This window comes from Marmota flaviventris, chromosome X, assembly GCF_047511675.1.
Source record: "Marmota flaviventris isolate mMarFla1 chromosome X, mMarFla1.hap1, whole genome shotgun sequence".
NCBI classification, from domain to species: Eukaryota; Metazoa; Chordata; class Mammalia; order Rodentia; family Sciuridae; genus Marmota; species Marmota flaviventris.
In genome coordinates, this window is record NC_092518.1 from 30,694,683 (window position 1) to 30,717,801 (window position 23,119).

The 23,119-nt window shown below is 39.7% G+C and overlaps 2 protein-coding genes across 2 annotated transcripts in view; one reads left to right on the plus strand and one right to left on the minus strand.

The window, feature by feature from the left end:
• Positions 1-23,119, plus strand: part of Cybb (cytochrome b-245 beta chain) — a 45,032-nt gene that overhangs the window by 10,857 nt on the left and 11,056 nt on the right. The window contains exons 4-10 of the mRNA XM_027927465.3: positions 5,122-5,206; positions 8,206-8,351; positions 10,565-10,755; positions 14,232-14,358; positions 17,493-17,585; positions 21,345-21,598; positions 22,875-23,037. Coding sequence (XP_027783266.1) covers positions 5,122-5,206; positions 8,206-8,351; positions 10,565-10,755; positions 14,232-14,358; positions 17,493-17,585; positions 21,345-21,598; positions 22,875-23,037 — 1,059 coding nt within the window. The remainder of the gene's footprint in view (positions 1-5,121; positions 5,207-8,205; positions 8,352-10,564; positions 10,756-14,231; positions 14,359-17,492; positions 17,586-21,344; positions 21,599-22,874; positions 23,038-23,119) is intronic.
• Positions 1-23,119, minus strand: part of Dynlt3 (dynein light chain Tctex-type 3) — a 62,819-nt gene that overhangs the window by 3,159 nt on the left and 36,541 nt on the right. The gene's annotated exons all lie outside the window — the stretch shown is intronic.

Sequence of the window (23,119 nt, forward strand, 5' to 3'; positions counted from 1 at the left end):
AGCAAAAGCAAGGCATTAAGCAACTCAGTGAGGCCCTGTCTCTAAATAAAATACAAAAAAAGAGCTGGGGATGTGGCTCAGTGGTTGAGTGCCTCTGACTTCAATCCCTGATACCCCCCCGCCCCCCAAAAAATTAATGCCCTCATGGGACCCATTCCACTGGCCCACTGGTAACTATTAGATCTGTTTTTCCTTTGAATAAAATGTGTTTTATTTTAACTAGTTTCACAGTGAATCTCACCACCACGTACATCCACAAGAAATCAACTTTAAAAAATAACTGTGGGTAAATGGCAGAAAGATCAATAGAGAGCAGGGAGATGGGGTGGGGAGAGGGAAGGGGAAGGAGAGGTCCTGGGGTCTGAATTAGAACAAGATATATTCCATGCTTTTATAATTATGTCAAAATGGATTCTACTGTCATGTATAACTAAAAAACCAATAAAAAAGACAGCATGAAAAAATACATACTATCTCACTGATAATATTTTATATTGATTATATGTTGAAATGATAATATGCTGGATATATTGGTTATATACAAATACATTAGGGCTGGGGTTGTGGCTCAGTGTCAGAGTACTTGCCTCGCACATGTGAGGCACTGGGTTCGATCCTTAGTACCACATAAAAATAACAACAACAAAAAAAGGTATCATGTCCATCTACAATTAAAAAAATACATTAATTTAAAAAAGATAACAGTATTGCACAATGAATGTTGTATTTCTGTCACTCTTCTCTATTGTTCTATTTTCCAGTTGATTTTTCTCTAAGCTTTTGTTGGGAAGGCTGTCAAGAGCCATCAACATGTATTGTTTCACGTTTTTGATCATCTGTGTTGTTGATGATGATAAATATAGAAATATGGAGGTAGTGTATAGGGACCATAACAAAACCATATTTCTTCTCCTTCAAATTTATCATGCAGGAGCCAGTGAGCTCACTCCTTCAAACAAAGTTTCAAAAAACTTTGTTGGGGGGTAGAAAATAAAATAGTGTGTCAAATGAAGATACAGGAGTAAATGCTGTCTGTAAACTTAGAATAAATAATCTTATGTTCTAGGGTGGTGAATATGTAATTCATTTGTGCAACCAAATAATTACTAAAGGGTTTTTCAAAGTATCTGACATACTGCTGTTATGTTAGAAGCTTGCCCTCTAACTGGGGAGCCAGGCCATACTAGCTGAAAAGTTAAATAATGATACAAAATAACATCAATTGCTTTGTGTGGGGGGGGGAGGGGTAACCAGGGATTTAACTCAGGACACTCAACCACTGAGCCCCATCCCCAGCCCTATTTTGTATTTTATTTAGAGACAGGGTCTCACTGAGTTGCTTAGGGCCTCACTTTTTGGTGAAGCTGGCTTTGAATTCACGATTGTCCTGCCTCAGCCCCCCGAGCCACTGGGATTACAGGCATGTGCCACCGTGCCCGGCATCAAATGCCTATTAAATACCTCTCAATGCATCTATGCAACAGATCTATAAGGAAGAATTACAATAATTACACAGGTAAGGAAACTGGAGACTGAGTACATTGTTTAGTGTCCTGTGGCTAAGTGGTAGGGCTGGGACCTAACATAGTTATATCTGAAGGCAAAACTTTTGCTCTCAAATGTAATTCAGTACTGCTTTCCAACCCAACTAATTCCCATTCTCTGATCCTCAGGATTGGCCTGGTTTCACTCCTCTAGTAGGGACTGTATTAGTCATCTATTGCTGTATAACAAACCACAAGTTCAGTAGGTTAAAACAACCCTCATTTATGAGTTTATAGTTCTATAGTTCAGAAGTTCAATATCCTGTGGCTGGCTTCTCTGCTCAGGGAATCACAGGACTGAAATCAAAGTGGCTCCTGGACTGAATTTTCATCTGAAGATTCTGTGTAAAAATCCCCTTCCAAGCTCATTCTTGTTGGCAGAATTCAATTCATTGTGGTGGCACATCTGAGATCCCTGTTTCTTTGCTGGCAGTCATCCAGGGACCACTCTTGGATCTTAGAGCCCCCTGTATTCCCTGTCATGTGCCCCTTTTCTTCTTCAAGCCAGAAATACCACAGCAAATCCTTCTTGGGCTTCAAATTTCTGACTTCCTACATCTCAAACTTTAGACCCAGATGTAAAGAGTTTGCGTGATTGAGTCAGGCCCACCCAGATAATCTCTCTTTTAAAGTCAACTTGGAACTTTAGTTACTTCTGCAAAAATCCCTTTTGCCCTATAACAAAATCAGGAGAGTGATATTTCCTCATAGTCCCAGGTTCCATCCAAACTCATGGGGGAAAGATGATATAAAGTCATAACATCACAAGGACTCTTAGAAACTAGGGAGGAATGTGGCAGTTGGAAAATTGGAAAGGGTATTTCCTTAAAACTGTAAAGGACACAAAGTATTAAAACAACTTGAAAAAAGCACAAAAGACAATGAAACCATACAAGTAAACAAAGATGGGCAGGTTTTTTTTTTTTTTAACCAACAGAAATGTAAAATAAGTTATTTCAGATAGGAAAATCTTCTTTTGAGGGCTCGAGTCACTGCTCGGTTTACTGGTGAACACTGAGTCACTGCTGATGAGGTTGGTGCTCTGCCATCTTCCCTAGGCACTGGCAGTTGCAATAAATAGGCAGCTGCCTCCTGCTAACACCTGTCATTCTCTGCCTGGGGGTTTTCCGTTAGCCCTCTCCTGGGGCAAGTCTGAAATACTAGGGAGTTGATCCCTGAGAGCATCCCTTAGCCAATGATGGGGGAAATTTGTTGGATGATCACCCAAGTTTCCTAATCCCTTGGGTAAAAACCAAAAACCAACAAACAAACCCCAAACCAGAAAACCTTTGGGACAAAACCTATTGTCTCCCAGAGTTCCCTGATGTATTTGAGCCCACTGATATGTGCTAGTGGTAACTGACACAATAAAACAACCTTTATTGGTTTCTCCTGAGGCTTTAATTCTACCGTCTTTACTGTGACTACCTTCCACATAAAGTACTTACATTTAAATTCTTGTCTTAGGTTTTTAGGCACTTAACACAATAGTGACTGTATCCTTGCATTTGATTTGATGGAAAAGGGCATTAACCTTTTTTAGACAAATAGACTTATATCCCAGACAATGTGAGATTTTAATTTTGTTTTCTATAAAAAGAGGACAATAAGGGGCTGAGGCTGTAGCTCAGTGGTAGAGTACTTGCCTAGCATGTGTGAGGCCCCAGATTTGATCCCCAGTACCATGAAAAAACACAATAATGTTATGTCATCACATCAAATGAGGTAATGATTATGATAAACTATCTGGCTCATAGAAGGCACTTAATAAGACCTATTTTTTTCTTCTTTTTCTGGAATCATCGGTCTCTTCCTTCCTAGTACTTCTTCAATTTTTCCAAGAGTCAGCTCTCATGGTTTAAGCAGCCTGCCCTGTCTGGGTGTGGCTCACTGAGACATAGTGGAGGAAGCACGATTTTCCATGCAGTTATATTTTTCTGTAAAATCAGAACATTTTATTAACAATAAGTAAGCCAAATATCCAACACCACTAATTTAAATCAAATAGATCCAGATATTTAAAATATCTAAGATATTTTGGTGCTTTACTCTCCCATTATCTGTCTGTCTGTCTCTCTCTCTCTCTCTCTCTCTCTCTCTCTCTTTTTGGTACCAGGGATTGAACTCAGGGGCACTCAACCACTGAGCCACATCCCCAGCCCTGTTTTGTATTTTATTTAGAGACAAGGTCTCACTGAGTTGCTAAGTGCCTCGCTTTTGCTGAGGCTGGCCTTGAACTTTCGATCCTCCTACCTCAACCTCCCGAGTCATTGGGATTACAGGTGTGCGCCACCACTCCTGGCCCCAAATGTTACCTTTAATGTCAATGTAATCATGTGAGATACGAAATATTGATATATTGGTATAAATTCTATTGTCAGATGGCCCAAGTTTAAGTCTCATCTCTGCCACTTACTGGCTGTGTGACCTAAGGCAAGGAAATCTCTTTATGCCTTTATTTCCTCATCTGTTGTGTAGGATAATAATGATATCTCCTTAATGGGATTTTTTTTCTTATTGTACTGGGAATTGAACCCAGGAGCACTTAATCACTGAGCACATCTCTAGGCTTTTATTTATTTATTTAGTTTGAGACAGGGTCTTGCTAAGTTGCTGAGGCTGGCCTCAAACTTGCAATCCTTCTGCTTCAGCATCTCAGCCACTGGAATTATAGGTGTGTGCCACCATGCCAGACTATTCTTGTTATTTCTATGTATTATTATTTGTTCAGTGACCTCCCTTGTGATGTCTCTGACCAACATAAGCAAGTGGACCCGTTTTACTCTTCCTGCGCTGTGGATGTTCTAGAAACAGTGCTGTTTTTGTTTTTGTTTTTTTTTTTTTTTAACTATTCACTTGCTGTAGAAACTTTCACTTGTCTATGTCCCTTCTAGACTGTATACTCACAGGTCAGGCCTACTCTTTATTAACTTCTACATTCTCTGCTTATTGCATAAACTAATTGGAACTGGAAACTACATGGTTAGATATGTTTTCTATCCAAATTCACATTTTTATACAATTAAGCAATGGATTCTAAGTGAGACTGTGTCACTGGTATGAGAACAGGAAACATATTAGTTAAGCCAGTCACATTTCTTACTGGCTGTTTGATAGGGAAGATGATTATATCTCTCTGAGCTTTAGTTTCCTCATCTATCAAATGAATAGAAGGATAAAATTTATAGGGTGGTACTGAAAACTAAATGAGATGATACAGGTCAAAAGTCTGGCACAAAGACTTCATGTTTGTTTGCTTTTTTTGTTTATTTGTTTTTTGGATTTTTTTTTTTTTTTTTTTTTTTTTTTTTGCATCAGGGATTGAATCCAAGGGCACTTAACCACTGAGCTACATCCCCAGCCTTTTATATTTAATTTAATTTATTTTTTTTATTTAGAGACAGGTTCTCACTACATTGCTTAGGGCCTCGATAAGTTGCTGAGGCTGGCTTGAATTTATGATCCTCCTGCCTCAGCCTCTCAAGCCACTGGGATTACAGACATGCATCACCACATCTGGCCTACAAAGACTTCTTGATAATAATTTCTTTCCCACTCTTTTCTCCTTAATCCAAAGTGCTGCTCAACAAGAATTCGAAGACAACTGGACAGAAACCTCACCTTTCATAAAATGGTGGCGTGGATGATAGCACTTCACACTGGTAAGGAATTGGGCAGAAAAATTGGAATCAGAGAGTTCTTTCTATTCTTTTTTTTTTTTTTTTTTTGGTACCAGGGATTGAACTCAGGGGCACTTGATCACGGAACCACATCCCCAGTCCTATTTTGTATTTTATTTAGAGACAGGGTCTCACTGAGTTGCTTAGGGCCTCACTAAGTTGCTGAGGTTGGCTTTGAACTCACGATCCTCCTGCCTCAGTCTCCCGAGCTGCTGGAATTACAGGCATGTGCCGCTGTGCCCTGCAGAGAGTTCCCCTCTGTTCTTGAAAACCTACGTGTTAAGAGATCAGCCTTTACAGGTTGATTATGCTGTAGTCAGATATGCTGTATTTTTTAATGAGTTCTATTCAAAAGTATTCATGACTGTTTCTGGTAATTAGGACTTATTCCTTTAGGTTTAAAGTTTTTCATTTTAGGATCTTCCTATAAATTAAAATGTGCCATAGGAAAAGTCAATCCTGATGTCCTAACACTTTCTCATTTTTTTTTTTAGTATCAAAATGTTTGTTACTGGGAGTGCTATGCCTGTAATCATAGAGGATCAGGAGGCTGAGGCAGGGGGATCACAGGTGCAAAGCCTCAGCAACTTAGCAAGGCTGTAGGCAACTTAGTGAGACCCTGTTTCAAAAAAGGCAGGGGAGCGGAGAAGCTGGGGATATGGCTCAGTGTTTGAGCACTCTTGGGTTCAATCCTTGGTACCAAAAAAAAACACAAAAGTCTGTTAATCCACATATGACAGCTTTTATTTATCCTACAGAATTGCCTGGTTATACATGTTGATTTTTTTAATAGTAAACCTATGGGAATATTAGCTCATAAATTGAGAATCCCTTAAGAAAGCACTTATCAGCTAAGCATTTCATTATTGTTATTTTATTATCATATGTGTGTATATATATGTGTGTATATATATATATATTAGATATATGTGTGTACATACATTACATGTTGTTATTATAATTATTAAGGTGGTAGTGGTACAGGAAAGGATGTGCCTAGGACCCTTATCCAATCTCCATTAATTCATTTATTAAATAATTCATGTGTCAGGCAGTAGACATGTACTGAACAAACCAGGCTTTTACTTTGCCCTTAAGTTTATCCCTGAGTAAAAGAGGCTTAGTTTATAGGCATTGGACTGGGTTCCTCTTTTCCTACCAGATCACACAGGCTTTTTGAGTTGTAGCAAATGAAATCTTTCAAAAGAAATTTCTGAGCCAGGTGCAGTGGCACACGCACATCTGTAATTCCAGCGGCTCAGGAGGCTGAGGTGGGAGGATCTCAAGTTCAAAGCCAGCCTCAGCAAAAGTGAGGTGCTAAGCAACTCAGTGAGACCCTGTCTCTAAATAAAATACAAAATAGGGCTGGGGATGTGGCTCAGTGGTCGAGTGCCTCTGAGTTCAATCCCCCGTATGCCCCTGCCCCCCCCCCCCAAAAAAAAGGAATGTCTGCCAAAATCCTGTTACAAAGATTGGAAGTCAAATTGGTAAGAAAATAGGTTTCATTCAAAGCCAGCTTTGAGGGATTGGTGACCCTGGGCAAGGTTTTATAGCAGTCTATACTCCAGTCTCCTCATCTGTGAGAGGAGCAGTTATTAAGTGCATCTACATCAACAGGTCAGGGTAAGGATTAAGTCATCATAATGCACCTATAACAGTGTTTGGCATCTGGTAGATGCTGTGAAAGTGAAATAAAGAAATGCAATTTGTTTTTTCCTTAAGAGGTTCATACTGGTGGCCATTGGTTTGTACCAAAGCACTCACATTTGTCATCTCTCTCTGGAGGTAATTATGGAGTCAGGTGAATGGGCCAGCTATTAGGCATATATAAAGAATTCTCTTGTTTGAGCACAAATATATTAAGGAGGGAGAGAGAATGAGGGCATATCTAACCCTCTCAGAGACTGAGGCTATTTTGTAGTGTCACAGGAGAAGACGTGCCTGGGAAGAAGGGTATGAGCAGTGTCCAGAGAGAAGGGAGAACCCGATCCCCGCCAGTGGGGTTCTTGGCATACATAATGGAAAAGAATTTTAGCACGTGCCAGTCAGAGGCATAGACAGGTTTATTTAAGAAAATAGGTTCACATTCGAGGGATAATGGGGGCCATCTCAAGGAGGAGATGCATTTTGGGGGTTCCCAGCTCTGCTTTAAAGGAAACTTGGAGAGGGGCGGGTATGGAAAGGTATGTAGGAATGATATCAGTCCAGTGATCTCAGGATGGGTTCTTGTGGTCTGGTCAATCTCTGTATCCTTAGGCTAATGTGATCTTTGTTATCTGATCAATAGATAACTCTGGAAAGTACCCTAAGTTATAAGTTCCTCATTATATCATATATCTCTCTTTGCTGAATCTAATTATTGGAAGGGTTGATTATCAGTGTACAGATAGATTTACAGATTTCTCAGGAAGGTGGAAGTAGCAGGCCTGGAAAAGTATGTGGAACTCTGAATTAAAATTCTATATTCTTGTCCTTCCTTTATATCTCCTTTCTATCTCTCATTTCCTCTATCCTACCACAGTAGATTCTCAGAAATTGATTGAATCTTTAGGAGTATGTAGCTCAACACCTTTATTTTACAAATGAGGAAACCAAGATCAGAGAGGTTAAGTGATTTCTCCATAACCACAAAGCAGAAAGGAGCTTACCCGCTATTAATGGTATTAACCATTAGCACCCTGGGGAAAGAGGCTAGGCTATACTGCTTGCTTATTGCTCCACAAAAATTCAGAATCAAATTGGCAGGAAAATAGCCAGTTTTGAAGGAAGGAATTTCATACTTCATAAGGAGTCTGTTTCATCTCTAGAATAGCTTTGCCTCTCTGGGTTATGAAGAGTCAGTTCTTGTTTATTAGCATCCTAGGCCACCTCTGTGTCTATGTGACTTATCATAGAGTCAGAGGCTGTGGCCAGAAACCCAGATTATACTACATTTGTGCAAATGCCTCACCCTCTTTGTTTCTCTTCTCTGCCCTCTTTAGCAATCCATACCATTGCACATCTGTTCAACGTGGAGTGGTGTGTGAATGCCCGAGTCAAGAACTCCGACCCTTATTCAATAGCACTCTCTGAAATTGGAGACAAAGAGGGTGAAAATTATCTCAATTTTGCTCGAGAAAAAATTAAGGTAAGCCTCTCTTTTCCTGATTTAGATGTCCCCTAAGCTGTTAAAACAGGATTTCACTGAGTGAAGAACTCATCTTGGCTGGAACAATAACATCTCAAAATATAAATAAAGAAGTCAATAGAAAGGGCTGGGGATGTGGCTCAGTGGTTAAACCTCCCTGGGTTCAATTCCTTGTAACAAAAGCAAAAATAAAACAATAAAAAAAAAGAACAGATGGAGGGCAAATCTGGCCTGCTTGGATTAATTTGCAGACCCCCACCCCAGATTACTATTCCTCCAGATTACTATTCCCCATCCCAGATGTTGGTGTTCTACAAAGTACTTTTGTGAATTAGGGAGCACCCTGGCCTAAGCATCAGGCCAGCCACTGGCTGACAGTTGACAGTGATCTTTTGTTCTTTTTTAACCTACAGCATCTGAGGGGTGGCCTGTGTCTGCTACTTTGCAATCCTTGGTACACTAAGAATTAGTTCAGTGTTTTCTTTTTTTTTTTTAATATCTTTATTTTACATTTATGTGGTGCTGAGGATCGAACCCAGTGCCTTGTGCATGCCAGGCAAGTGCTGTACCACTGAGCCACAACCCCAGCCCAAGTTCAGTGTTTTCTTGGGCAGCCATGAGGGTATCCAGAGGCAAGGACTTCTCCTGTCCCAGGAGATGTCAAAGCTTATTAGAGAAGCTCCAAGCCAATGCCCAATGGCTTGGGAAGATGGCTAAATCTCATAACTATGCATTAAATTTCAAACATGTTTTTTTCTGTTCAGAAAAGATCACAAGAGAAGACATTTAATTTTGCTCAAATTCATATCCTCAAAGTGACATGAGAGAAAAATTGCCTGATCTTCTTAGGGACAGAATTAAACAGCATCAAACAAAACAAATTCTTTTCCTATGATATCTTGAATAATTCTTCTTTTCATTGTTCATTGTTTGCCCAGTAATAATAAGGGTCACAAAATGAACACAATGGTGAGCTGACACTGCCACACTCTGACCAGATCTCCTTGAGTCACCTGTACTGTACCTGTGCTTCCTCGGAGTGTGTTCAATGACCTATACCTGGGTTTCCTTCTGCAAAAACTGCCCCGGGACTACCAGCATCCCTTTGCCCAAAAGTTCAGACATCTGAAAGGGCCTGGTTGGTTACCTCTCCCTGGGTAGCCCTTGGCCAATAACTGATGAGAGCAGACCACAGTAGTCCAGCTTCTTCAGGATAAACTCCGAGGTGTAACTTCCTCCAGAGTTCCCCTGCGGGATCGGGCTGAAGCTTTCTCCCGTGAAACTTGTTCTGAGACCATCCCCTTGCTTAGCTTTTTGTTTTATCTTGTTCTATTCTTTATTCCCTTTACAGTTTCCCTTAAGGTCCATTCTTCATAATGAATTCTTTTATTTATTTATTTTTTGATACCAGGAATTGAACCCAGGGACACTTAACCACTGAGCCACATCCCCAGCCCTTTTTATACTTTATTTAGAGATAGGGTCTGGCTAAGTTGCTTAGGGCCTCACTAAATTGCTGAGACTGGCTTTGAACTTGCGATCCTCCTGCCTCAGCCTCCCAGAGCCGCAGGGATTACAGGTGTGCACCATTGCATCTGGCTATAATGAATTCTTGCTCATGGATCCTCATCTCAGGGTCTACTTCTGGGGAATCCAGCCTAAGATGTATTTATAAATCTATAAGCACTGTAGCCTTTTCCAAATAAAAGGGAGAAAGACCTTTAGAAAGTTCTAGGTCATCTTTTAGTCAATGATTTATTTTATATTCCCTTAAAACTGTCTTTAAGCTGGGCACAGTGGTGCGTCTGTAATCCCAGTGGCTCAGAAGGCTGAGACAGGAGGATTGTGAGTTCAAAACCAGTCTCAGCAATTGAGCAAGGCCCTAAGCAACTTAGTGAGACCCTGTCTCTAAATAAAATACAAAATTGGGCTGGGGATGTGGCTCAATGATTAAGCGTCCCTGGGTTTAATCCCTGGTATCAATTCATATTTTCTATGATTCCCCAACCATGTAAGTTTCCTTTAAAATTTAGAGATATCTACTCTGTGTCTATATGTTTCTGTGAGGGGTGATTAGTATTATCCAAAAGGGGGGGAGATGAAAACACCTATTGTCCTGTATACTGGACACTTTGTGAATGGGCAGTCTTGCATCTGAGAGCCTACAATAATGTGTGTGTGTGTGTGTGTGTGTGTGTGTGCATATTTTACAGAACCCTGAAGGAGGCCTGTATGTGGCTGTGACTCGCTTGGCAGGCATCACTGGAATTGTCATAACACTGTGTCTTATCTTAATTATCACCTCCTCTACCAAAACCATCCGGAGATCTTACTTTGAAGTGTTTTGGTACACACACCATCTCTTTGTGATCTTCTTCATTGGTCTTGCCATCCACGGAGCTGAGTAAGTTTTAATTCCAAAGCCAAGGACTTTATGTCATTCAATTTCCAGGTGTGGTGCCCTACTGGACATGGTGACTTCCTTACTTATGTGTGGTCAGCCTGTCTGCAGAGGTCAGTTCAATAGAAATCAGTTAGCAACATTTGTAGTTTCTTACACACAATTAGTTGCTATTTACAGTGCAGGTATTTATAGCAAGCTTGAAAAATACAACCAAGTCTGAGTATCTTTGCTAGTGTATAAAACATATTGAACCAGATGGGGTGGTGCTTGCCTATAATCCTAGTGACTCCAGAAGCTGAGGTAGGAGGATTGCAAGTTCAAGGTCAGCCTCAGCAATTTAGGAAGGCTCTAAGCACCTTAGCTAGACCCTGTCTCAAATAAAAAATAAAAAGGGCTGGGGGTGTGACTCAGTGGTTAAGCACCCCTAGGTCCAATCCTCAGTACCAAAACAAAAACACAACAACAAAAATACACAAATAAACAAACAAAAAACATATTGAGAGCACTGGTAAGGTCTATAGTATTGTCTCCTGTGGCTCAATCACTAGTGAATTAGGAAAACTCCCAAGGCAGAGTGGTTAATGATGTGCTAGTTGAACAGGTTTGCTGTAGTTCAGTGGGTTTTGATTTAAGCCAACCATTATTTCTTGGCTGCCTATTGCATATGAGGACCTATCTCAGGTACTGTGGGGAGTATTAGTCAGAAAAATCTGTGGATCTTACCTTCTAACATTCTAATATAATAAAGGTAGCAGTGAACTTCTATTGAACATTTGTTCTCTATCAGGCTCTATGCTAAGAATTTGGCATGAAATGTTTCTTTTAATCCCCCCCAAATGAATAATTGTTCTCACTATCCCCATTTCTGGGGAACGGTAATTGTAGACAAGGAATCTGAAGATCAAAAAGATAAATTTTTGCTAGCTACTCTTCTGTTAGGAGATATATATATATATATATATATATATATATATATATATATATATATATATATATCTCAAAACACTTAACACTAAAAAAACCCCAAAAACCAGTTAATAAACAGACACTTTTCAAAAGAAAAAAATACAAATTAGGGAAATGCAAATCAAAACTACACTGAGATTTTAATCTCATATCAGTCAGAATGGCTGTCATCAAGAGTACAAATAGTGTCAGCTGAGAACTAAAAAATAAATATTAAAAAAATTCTCTCTCTCTCTCTCTCTCTCTCTCTCCCCCACTCTTTCTTTAAAAAAAAAAAGAGTACAAATAGTAATAAATATTGAAGAGGATGTAGAGAAAAGGGAACTCTTTTACACTGTTGGTGAGATTGTAAATTGGTACAACCATTATAGAAGTCAGTATGGAGGTTGCTCAAAAGACTAGGCATGGAACCACCATAGGACCTAGCTATATGCTCTTTGGTATTTGTCTAAAAGAACTAAAGTCATCATACTCTCATGATGCATGCATACCCATGTTTATTGCAACACAATTCACAATAGCCAAAATATGGAAACAGCCTAGGTGTCCATCAATGGATGAATGGACACAGAAAACGTGGTATAGGTACACAATGGAGTTTTATTCATCCATTAAGAAAAAATGAAATTGTTATTTGCAGGAAAATGGATAGAACTGGAAGCCTTTATTTTAAACAAAATAAGCCAAATTCCAAAGATCCAGGGTCACATGTTTGCTCTCCTATGTGGAAGCTAGAGAGGAAAAAGGAAAACAAAGGTAAAGGGCAGGGATCTCATGAAAATCAAAGGGAGAAAAAAAAAAAGAAAATCAAAGGGAGAGCAGTAGAGGAAAGGTATCAAAAGCAGGGGAGGAGGGAGGGAGGGGGAAGTGCTGGGGAGGGGTGTGAGCCAAGTTATATGGCTACACTCTGTGCTTGTGTGAATCCCATCATTTTATACAACAAAAAATGCACCAATAAAAAATGTGGAAGCAGAAAAAAAAATATGTAGGCCAGGCCACCTTGGCTGGTAATGGCCTAGAATAATAGCAGCTTAAAGGGAACTGTGATGAACACCCTCATGGAGATACAGAGCTTGCTCGGGAGGAACCCTCTTTAATACCAGGCTTCCTTTTCTACTGTTTCACGCCACCTGCTCGCCAAGGCAGGCCCAGGGAAGTTCCCTGGTGGCTACAGAGTTCCAGGAAAGTAGGAGTGGGGGAGGTAGATACTCAAACAGTCTGCCCAGAGCCAAGTCAGTCTAGCTGTGGCCAAGACTTAAGTGTGAAAAGGGGAAGGGTGGGGAGAAGCACCCTTGAGCAACCTCTGCATGCATTCTTAACCCACTTCCTCACTCTGATCCTTGATAAACTCTTTCTAAGCACTGAGAAATCCATAGAACAAAAAATAAAGCAGAACAAAACAAAACAAAAAACCTCTCAACTCTCCAAAAACAATTGCATATTAATTTATTTATTTTGGTACTGGGGATGGAACCCAGGGGCTTAACCACTGAGCCACATATTTTTGATTTTGAGACAGAGCCTTGCTAAATTGCTTAGGGCCTCACTAAATTGCTTAAGACCTCTCTAAGATGCAGGAGCTGGTCATGAACTTGCAATCCTACTACCTTAGCCTCCCAAGCTGCTGGGATTACAGGCAGTTACATGATTTTTGTACCCACAAATAAAGTACTTCTGCTAAGTCTCAGGGCCACTATGTATGACTGTATAGGTTGTCTACTACATAAGGGTGCCCAACCAAAGAGAGGCAAGGTAGCTGGCTAATCCCTTTGCCTGCAGGACTGCCCTCACAGAAGGGGAGCCTTTTTTCTAATATACACAAAGGCACTGTTTAGGCTAGTAGCCACTCTGTAGATTTGAAGTTTTTTGGTTTCTATTCTTTGTAAATGAAAATAATCTCAAGGCAGAAGCACACATTCTCCCCTTAAGAAAACTCATATTGATGATCCAAGATCTGCTCTCTACGGTAAATGCAGATATTCTTTGTGTCATTGCATACTTTTTTTCCCCCCATTGCTTAGGATCACATATTTTGCTGTTATGTGGTGGTGTATGACTTAATCCCAGAGACTTGGGAGGCTGAGGAAGAAGGATCACAAGTTCAAGGACAGTCTCAGCAACTTAGCAAGACCCTATCTCAAAATAAAAAAATTAAAAGGGCTCGGGATGTGACTCAGTAGTAGAGCATGCCTGGGTTCAATCCATAATGTAAAAAAAAAAAAAGGAAAAATTGCGTATTTTCTTTCTTCTAATCTATTGGGGGGGTGATGAGAAGGTACAGCTTTTAAGTAAAAACTACAGGACCCATGTTAGGGGTACTTAAAATATGCAGAATATCTGGCTGGGGACATAGTTCATTGCCTAGTGCAAGTGGGGCCCTGGGTTCAATCCCCAGCACTGAAAGAAATAAAAAAGAAGAAAAAAAAAAAAAACTCAAAACCCAGAATTTAAAAACACAGATAGCTTAATTTCTTGCTACTAAATGAATTAGTTGCATGTTTTTCTTCTAGACGGATTGTACGTGGAGAGACTGACAGGAGTTTGAATTACACTAGGCAAAATTCATGTAAAGACAATATCACACAGTGGGGAAAACCAGGCTGTCCAGTTCCGGACTTCGCTGGGAATCCTCCTATGGTATGTATGACTCATTGTTGCTATTAAAGTTTTATTACTGTCAGTCTTTAAACTATGTCTAAGATGTGCACAAATGTCATAGAGTTGTCTGTTACAAATGTCACAGAACTTCTAGGATGTCAAATCTACTTTTCTCTACTATATTTATTGGCTAGAATTCTTTCTTGAAAGAATTATATTTTTTTTTGCATTGATCTGTTATCAATGTCCTGAAAGAAAACTTGGCAAAGCAGCGTTTTAAAATTGTTGTTTGGTGCCATGCACCTGGTGGGGCACACCTATAATCCCAGAGATTTAGAAGGCTGAGGTAGGAGGATCACCAGGTTCAAGACCAGTCTCAATATCTTAGTAAGGCCCTAAACAACATAGCAAGACCCTGTCTCAAAATAAAAAAATAAAAAGGCCTGGGGATGTGGCTCGGTGGTTAAGGGCCCTGGGTTTAATCCCCAGTACCCAAAACAAAGAAACAAAAAAAGATTATGGGTTCAAGAAGTTCCATCTCTTTTCTTTTGGATGTGAATACCACAAAAACAGCAGTTAGTGCTTTTCACAAGGACTGTTAAGGATTCCATCCTGAGCTGATAAATCCCTTATAAGCAGCTAGAGGCCTCTTCAGATACCAGGAAATAAGACTTTCTATAAGGCTTTCAGAACTGGGAAGAAAATTGATGATGTGACACCCTGCAATGCCTTTAGGGATTAGGAGGTCCAGTCTTTCAGGCCTGAAGGAGGCTGGAAAGCTAGGTTCACACAAACACCCGATGGCACCATGTGACGGAGCAAGAGTGTGGTACTGGTGACTGAGGGTAAAAAATATTTCCTTTCCCTATAGGGAGTTCTGAAGGGCTCCTTTTCGTGTTTCCTCAAAATCTCTGCTCCATAAAGTGAGAAGAGGGACTTGTAATTTTTATATCTTTCCCCTCATTGACAGACAGTATACTTTATTGTTTCTTGCGCTAGCCATTTATTATGGTTTGGATATGAGGTGTCATCCTAGTGCTCCTGTGTTAATGCAGAATCATGAGATGGAATGATTAGATTATCAGAGCTGCAACCTAATCCCTCTGTTCTACTTTGAATGGACTGACTGGGTGGTAACTGTAGGTGGGGGGGGGGCGGGGGTGTGTGACAGGAGGAGGTGGGTCATGGGGCGTGTCTGGAATGGTTCCTTTTCCCTGTGGCCCCTACTCTCTCCTCTTTCTGCTTCCTGACCACCACGAGGTGAACAGCTTCCCTCTGCCATACCCTTCTGCCATGATGTTCTGTAGCAATGGACTTCGTTGACCACGTACTAAACCTCTGGAACCTTGAGCCCAAATAAACTTTCCCTCTTACAAGTTGTTCTTGTCAGATATTATGGTCACAGTGACAAAAAGTTGATTAAAACACCATTGCTATAAAACTGGACAAGAATCATCATTTGTACAAGGGATTCTGGATAGGATTATTATTCTTTTCTTATACACAGTATGACATAAAAGCATATTTGCATCCCATTTTCTCCCTTTTTCCTACTCTCTTAGCATAGGAATACCCTTCCCCCAGATGCAGCATGCTATGAAGTCTTATTCTTGAGCATCTTTGTTCATTAACAAAACAACCATACGGGGTAAAAATGGGAGTTCATAACCCACTTGAATCAAAGTGTGAAATATGTTATATCAAGAACTATGTAATGTTTTGAACAACCAACAATAAAAATTAAAAAAAAAAAAAACCAACCAGACACATTAGTGCACTGCCCACACCACATGCAAACATCAATAGAAAGGATAAAAAGGGAACCATATTGCCAGGCTTCTTAGGGGCTGGGGAAGGCACATTTCCTCGATGACAGCTAGAGTCATAGTACTACAATCTTAGCAGACATCTGCTTCAAAGGAGCTTCTGGTTTTCTGGGGCTATTAGAAGCAATGCCCAAACCTGGTTCCACTCAATGGCACCCCGTGTTGGCACCCAAGAAATAGATGGATGACTCAAGACTGTTTTAAATACCTGTCTCATGAAAATGAAGACTAGCAGCAGAACATTCCTGACCTCTGGTGCAAATATTGTCCAACTTTGTCTGAAGATGGGAACATGTTCTCACCTGGAAAAATTTTCATAAGCAAATAATTTAATGGAAGATCATATATGAAGCTATGGGGGGTGCATTCCCTGATTTTTTTTTTTCCTCTTTGAAATCCATTCTGGAAAGTCATATTTCAGATGATATTGCATTCTACAATTTTTTGCTACTTTATTAAATTGGGAATCCAAGTAGCTGAGTCTCAGGGTAGATCTGCTTGGCCTAAATGTTTTTATATAGCCAACAATACTATAGAATAATTCCAGTATACTGAAACACTGCATAATCTGACCAGAAAGGTATTTAGAGAATTCTAGAAGCCTTTGGATTTGTTTCTATTCAGCAAGTGCATTGCACAGCTCCTAGTTTATCAGGATATTGAAGAAACAGCTAATCTCTTGCACAACATTTGTCATCTTGCAAAAGATTATTCCCTAACTACATGGCTGAGAGAAAGCAATTGCACTGTTGCATAAAAATACTGGGTTGTTGAAATGTTACCCTTTAGAGAAATGTTAATTCTGAAACCAGCCTTGCTTTACTGTAGGGTTATAGCAACTGCAATTGTGACACTGAGAAGGAAGGAGGAAATCTCATTCTTGTGGGTAGTTCCTCCTTAGAAAGTTTCATTCTATAGATACATTTCTCCAATGTGGCTAAGGAGATTTTTTTTTTTGGTACCGGGGATTGAACCCACAGGCGCTTTACCACTGAGCCACATCCCCAGCCATTTTTAGTTTTTTTTTTTTTTTTTTTTTTTTTTGAGACAGCATCTTGCTAAGTTGCTGATGGGGCCTTGAACTTTCCATCCTCCTGACTCAGTTCCTGAGTAGCTGGGATTGCAGGCATGCACCACCAAGTCTGGTGAGAAAATTCATTTTTACAGGTTCAACAGTTTATCAAAACTTCAGATATTTTTCATACATTCTGCTGTAGAGATTTATTTATCCTACGTTTAGCCAATCCTAGGAAGATTAATCTGACTTGTAAATTTTTTTCTCTCTCTGAATATTTTATTAGCTTTACTCTTTAACATATCTCATTTTCATTTTTGCTCTGATTACAGACTTGGAAATGGATAGTGGGTCCCATGTTCCTGTATCTCTGTGAGCGGTTGGTCCGGTTTTGGCGATCTCAGCAGAAGGTTGTCATCACCAAGGTATTGGTTGGGTTAAGAATTACTAGTACTCAGTGTCTGATTATATTGGACAATTCTACCCAAGTTCCTTATGTCTCTCTCTATGAGTTATCTTTTGCCCAGTTCGTTTTGCCCCAGTTTCTTCTGATGAATTTAAAGCAGAGAGGAAACCTATAGTTTATTTCAATGTACTTAGCCCATTCATCAAATGGTTGGGCCTTTAACTGGAGACACTAGAAGATGCATTATTTGGGTAGTTAAAAATGAAGAATGAAATGAAGTGAGTCTTAAAATTTTCAGATGCCAAAAGAACTAAGGAACCAAGGGTAGGTCTGACTGAGGCTAAAATAATTTCTTAGGTCATTTTTGCCTCTTATGTGCTTTATATGTAATTACAGAATATCAAAGTGCCCAAAGTCTCAAGCAAGTTAGTAATTAATTAAGCTGCACTTTAAATCTGGTCTCCTAACCCCAAGCCTAGAGGGGCTTTCCCCCACAAACTCTTCTATGGGTTTTTTTCCCATAGATAAACATTCAGCTAACTAAATATAAATGGAAACTCCTTGTTACAATTTCCAGAAACATTACACAAGACCATTCTTATCAAATGAAATTTAGTTCAACTCAACAAGTATTTACCAAAGGCCTGCTATGGGGTCATCTTTGCAAAACATACAAATTCCTTCTGTCCTTTGTCCAAACTTTTTTCATTTGATGTCTATGAAGGGTCATAGTAAAGCTAGTCCTGTTGGCATTGGAAGTCTTGCAATATAGGAAACCAAACAGTTCTCCTTTTTTGCTATTTATATTGTATTATAAGAAAAACCCCATAGATCAGCAAAAGAAGCTGCCACAAAATTCCCCTTACTGGACAAAACATGAGTGAACCTGACAAATATGTCTCTTAACCATCCTTGTAAGGAAAACTTGTTTTCTTGTAAAGAAAATTGATATTCATTTTCTTCTCAGACCAACAAATACAAGAAACAAGGTGTTATCTCAAAATACTCCAATGAGAATGCTGTCCACTAGTGTATCTTACTTAGTTAAATCCAATTTGTGCCTGTGATGGCAAAATTGCAATATGGCAAAAAAAAAATTAATCACACAAAATGATGACATGGCAAACAATTTTCAACATAATTTTCTGGATTTGAAATTATTCTTTCCAACTCTGTATTTCGAAGCAGAAGGGAAGTTGGATACAACCATATCATATAAGATGTATTTAAATCACAAGCTTTGGAAATGTTTGACAATTCTTTGTGTGGTATTGGGGACAAAATCTAGGGCCACACATGCTAAACACACGCTTTACCACTGAGCTATACCTCCAGCCAACTTTTTTGGAGGAATGGCATGGGTACTGGGGATTGAACCCAGGGGCACTCTACCACAGAACCACATTCCCAGCCCTTTAAAAAAAGTTTTATTTAAATTTTCATTTTGGGACAGGGTCTTGCTAAGTTGCCCAGGCTGGCCTTGACTCTATGATTCTCCTGCCTCAGCCTCCTGAGTTACTGGGATTATAGGCATGTGCCACCACACCTGGGCCAATCAACAATTTTTATTAAAAGAATTTCCTACTCTCCCACAACTCTCTACCCATGAAAAGAAAAGCCCAGAAATATCAGACAACATTAAAAACTTACTATTTTGTTTCCATTGATTTTACTTTCCTTTGATGACCCTTGATTTATCTTTAGTTGTATAGTATGAAGTTCTTTTAGGTATTTTAGGAATCATGAAAGAAACAGTATATTTCTCTTTCTTTTTTTAATTCTTATTTTATTTTTAAATGACACATAATTGTACATATTTAGAAGGTAAAATGTAGTGTTTTGATACATTATACTTCGTGTAATGATCAAATCAGTGTAATTAGAATACACTTCACTTCAAACATATATCATTTTATTGTGGTGAGAAAATTCAAAATCCTGTCTTCTAGTTGGGCATGGTGACACATGACTGTAATATCAGCCACTCAGAAGGCTGAGGCAAGAAGATCTCAAGTTGAGGCCAGACTGGGCAAATTAGTGAGGCCCTAAGCAAATTAGTGAGACTCTGTCTCAAAATAAAAAAAAATAAAAAGGGTTGGGAGTATGTAGTTCAGTGATAGAGTACCCTGGGTTCAATCCCTATTTACACACACACACACACACACACACACACACAAACACACAAACACACACACACAGAGAAAAAAGAAAAATTCTCTCTTTTAGCAATTTGAAATGTATATTATTGTTACTCATGGTCACCATCAGAACTTATTTGTGCTTTTTTGTTTGTTTACAGTACTAGAGATGGATCCCAGGGGAACTCTACCATTGAGCTACATCTCTAGCACTTTCATTTTATTTTGAGACAGGGTGGGTTTTGCTAAACTACTGAAACTGGGCTCAAACTTGCAGTTATCCTGCCTCAGCTTCCCAAGTCACTGGGATTACAGGCTTGCACCACTGTGTCTGGCCTTATTTCTCCTCTCTGTGATTTAGTATCTGTTAACCAACCTTTGCCCATCTCTCCCTCCCCACTACTTACTCCATCCTCTGGTACCCACCGTTCTACTCTCAACTTGTACGAGATCAACTTTTTTAGATTCTACATATGCATGAAATCATGTGGTATTCGTCTTTCTCTGTTTAGCTTATTTCACTTAACATAATATCCTCTAGATTCATCCATGTTGTTATAAATAACAGGATTTTCTCCTTTATAGGGCTGAATAGGTTTCCATTGTATGTATGTACCATGTTTTCTTTATCCATTCATCTGTTGATGGACACTTAAGTTGATTCCGTATCTTGGCTATTGGGAATAGTGCTGCAACAAACATGGGAGTGTAGATAGGTCTTTGACAAAAAACAGCATGTTACTTTCTGCATGGCTCTTTATTGTGTTCTATTTTTTTTAAAATAGTTATCTACTTACTAGTTGATGGACATCTGGATTGTTTCCATTTTTTGCTATTATGAGTTAAGCTGTTAGGAACATTTGGGTATATGCAGAATGAAGATGGCGGTGGATGGGAAGGAACTGGCTTGGGGAGAGATAACTCATGGATTCCCCAAGTAGGGAAAAATGTATTGCATGGAATAGGACAGGTTCCAGGTGTGATTCAGGGTAAGTTCAGATAGTAGAGTTGACTTGGTTTTGGGGGGTGTTGGTATATAATAGCCTGTGGAATCTGCTTCTGTCCAGTTCTCAAGGCCCTCTCTCATCCCCTGGGGAGATAGGAAGGCTGAGCAGGAAACTATCACCTTTTCTCCCCTATTTTTTTTGTGCCTTCCTTGACTTCTGAGAGAGAGAGAAAATCAGAATAGGCTGATGACTTAGGCTGGATTCCTTGGTAAAGACTCTGAGACAGAGAATTGTGTGCAGAAAGTTTACAGGGATATGTTCTCAGGAACTGCATCTGTAAAGAAAGTACAAAAAATGGAATTGGGGAGAGGGAAATGGTGACCCTGACTTACAACATACTGGCAACTGTGGCCTCAGTTGATCCTACAAGGGGTGCTGGAGTTGAGATGGTCCCTTGGAGTTGTCCCAAATTTGGGAGAAACAACCGGATCTTTGTATCCCTTTGGCAGTCTATCATTGGCTATGGGCTACAGCTGAGGACAATTCCGAGTGACCAATTAGAGAACCTTCCATGTTGGCCCTGAAGTAGAGACCTAGATGGAACATCTTAGCTCAGCCTTTTATCCATATGGATACGGAAAGGGCAAATCTTTGGGATAAGTGTCACTTCCAGAGACATGTTTTGTTCCATAGGTGGTCACTCACCCTTTCAAAACCATCGAGCTACAGATGAAGAAGAAGGGATTCAAGATGGAGGTGGGTCAGTACATTTTTGTCAAGTGCCCCAAGGTGTCCAAGCTGGAGTGGCACCCTTTCACACTGACCTCCGCCCCTGAGGAAGACTTCTTTAGCATCCACATCCGCATCGTTGGGGACTGGACAGAGGGACTATTCAATGCTTGTGGCTGTGATAAGCAGGAGTTTCAAGATGCCTGGAAACTACCTAAGTGAGTACAAGGCACATGTTACAAAGGTATAGGTGTTCAAGGAAAATGGCACTCAACAGCTCCTCTTTCCCCACATCTCACTATGCTATCTCCTGAGTCTCTGACAAAACACAGAGGCCCTAAGAATATACAGAGCCCTGTGTTCCCCATTGCATGTGTGTTGTATGCTTATGCATATTTTTAATGTCTTTATGTAAAATTAAAAATATTTGGACCAAATATTAATAATAAATTAGTAAAAAATATTTTCAAATTCCTGTAAGTTCGTTAATACCAAGTTACATTGACTTTTCTAACAAACTGAACTGTAATGAATCAAAATTATCATTAGAATAATAATAATAATAATAATTATTATTATTATTATTGTATAGGGATTGAACCCAGGGCCACTTTACTACTGAGCTATATTCCCAGCCCTTTTTATTTTATTTTAAAAAGTATTTATTTTTTAGTTGCATTTGGACACAATACCTTTTATTTTATTTATTTTTATGTGGTGCTGAGGATTGAACCCGAGCACTCTAGCACTGAGCCACAACCTCAGCCCCTCTTTTTATTTTTTATTTTGATACAGGGCCTCACCAAGTTGCTGAGGCTGGCCTTGAACTTGCAATCCTCCTGTTTCAGCCTCCTGAGTCACTGAGCCACTGTGCCTGGCCAAAAATATTCTTAAATTTTAATCAGCACCATTTATTTGAGAGAAAATGCCAGGCATTATTGATTTTACGTCACTCCCTCCACATGCCTAACGTAGTATCAGGCGCTTAACAGATGCTGAAGAAAAGTTTGTTGAATAGCTCAATCAATAGACAAAAGAGAAGTGGGAATAGCAAATCTATAGGATGTTATAATATTAGAAAATTCTCACATCAGTGTGCAATATAAGTAGGAATTTCAAGTGTAGGATGTCCTGGCAAGAGACAGAGATATGTGTGTGCATGTGTTTTTTGTTTGTTTGTTTGTTTTTGTGTGTGTGTGTATGTGTGTGTGTGTCTGTGTGTGTGTGTAAAAGAAAGAAAGGAGGATGGGAAGGTGAAAATATAGCCGTGGTGAGTTATCATGTTTTCAGTTAGCTAAAATTCCTCTTCTTATTTTCAACCCCAATGTTTGCACTAAGTTGTTTACTTGTTAATCATTTCATGGAAGAAAGTGCGTCATAGATACATGGCCCCAGTTGGAATTGCCATATTGTACATCTGCAGTAGAATGAGAGCTCCATCTTATTGTGAAAAGCAGGACATCCCTTAACTACCTCCTCTCCACTCCTTTTCAGGATAGCTGTTGATGGACCCTTCGGTACAGCCAGTGAAGACGTGTTCAGCTATGAGGTGGTGATGTTGGTGGGAGCAGGGATTGGGGTCACGCCCTTCGCATCCATTCTCAAGTCAGTCTGGTACAAATACTGCAATAATGCCACCAATCTGAGGCTCAAAAAGGTAAGTTCCTTCATGTTTTAGAGGGCCTAGGGTGGCCATTCATTGCCAAATGAAGTGTGAAATCCCCTTCAGGGCAAGGTCG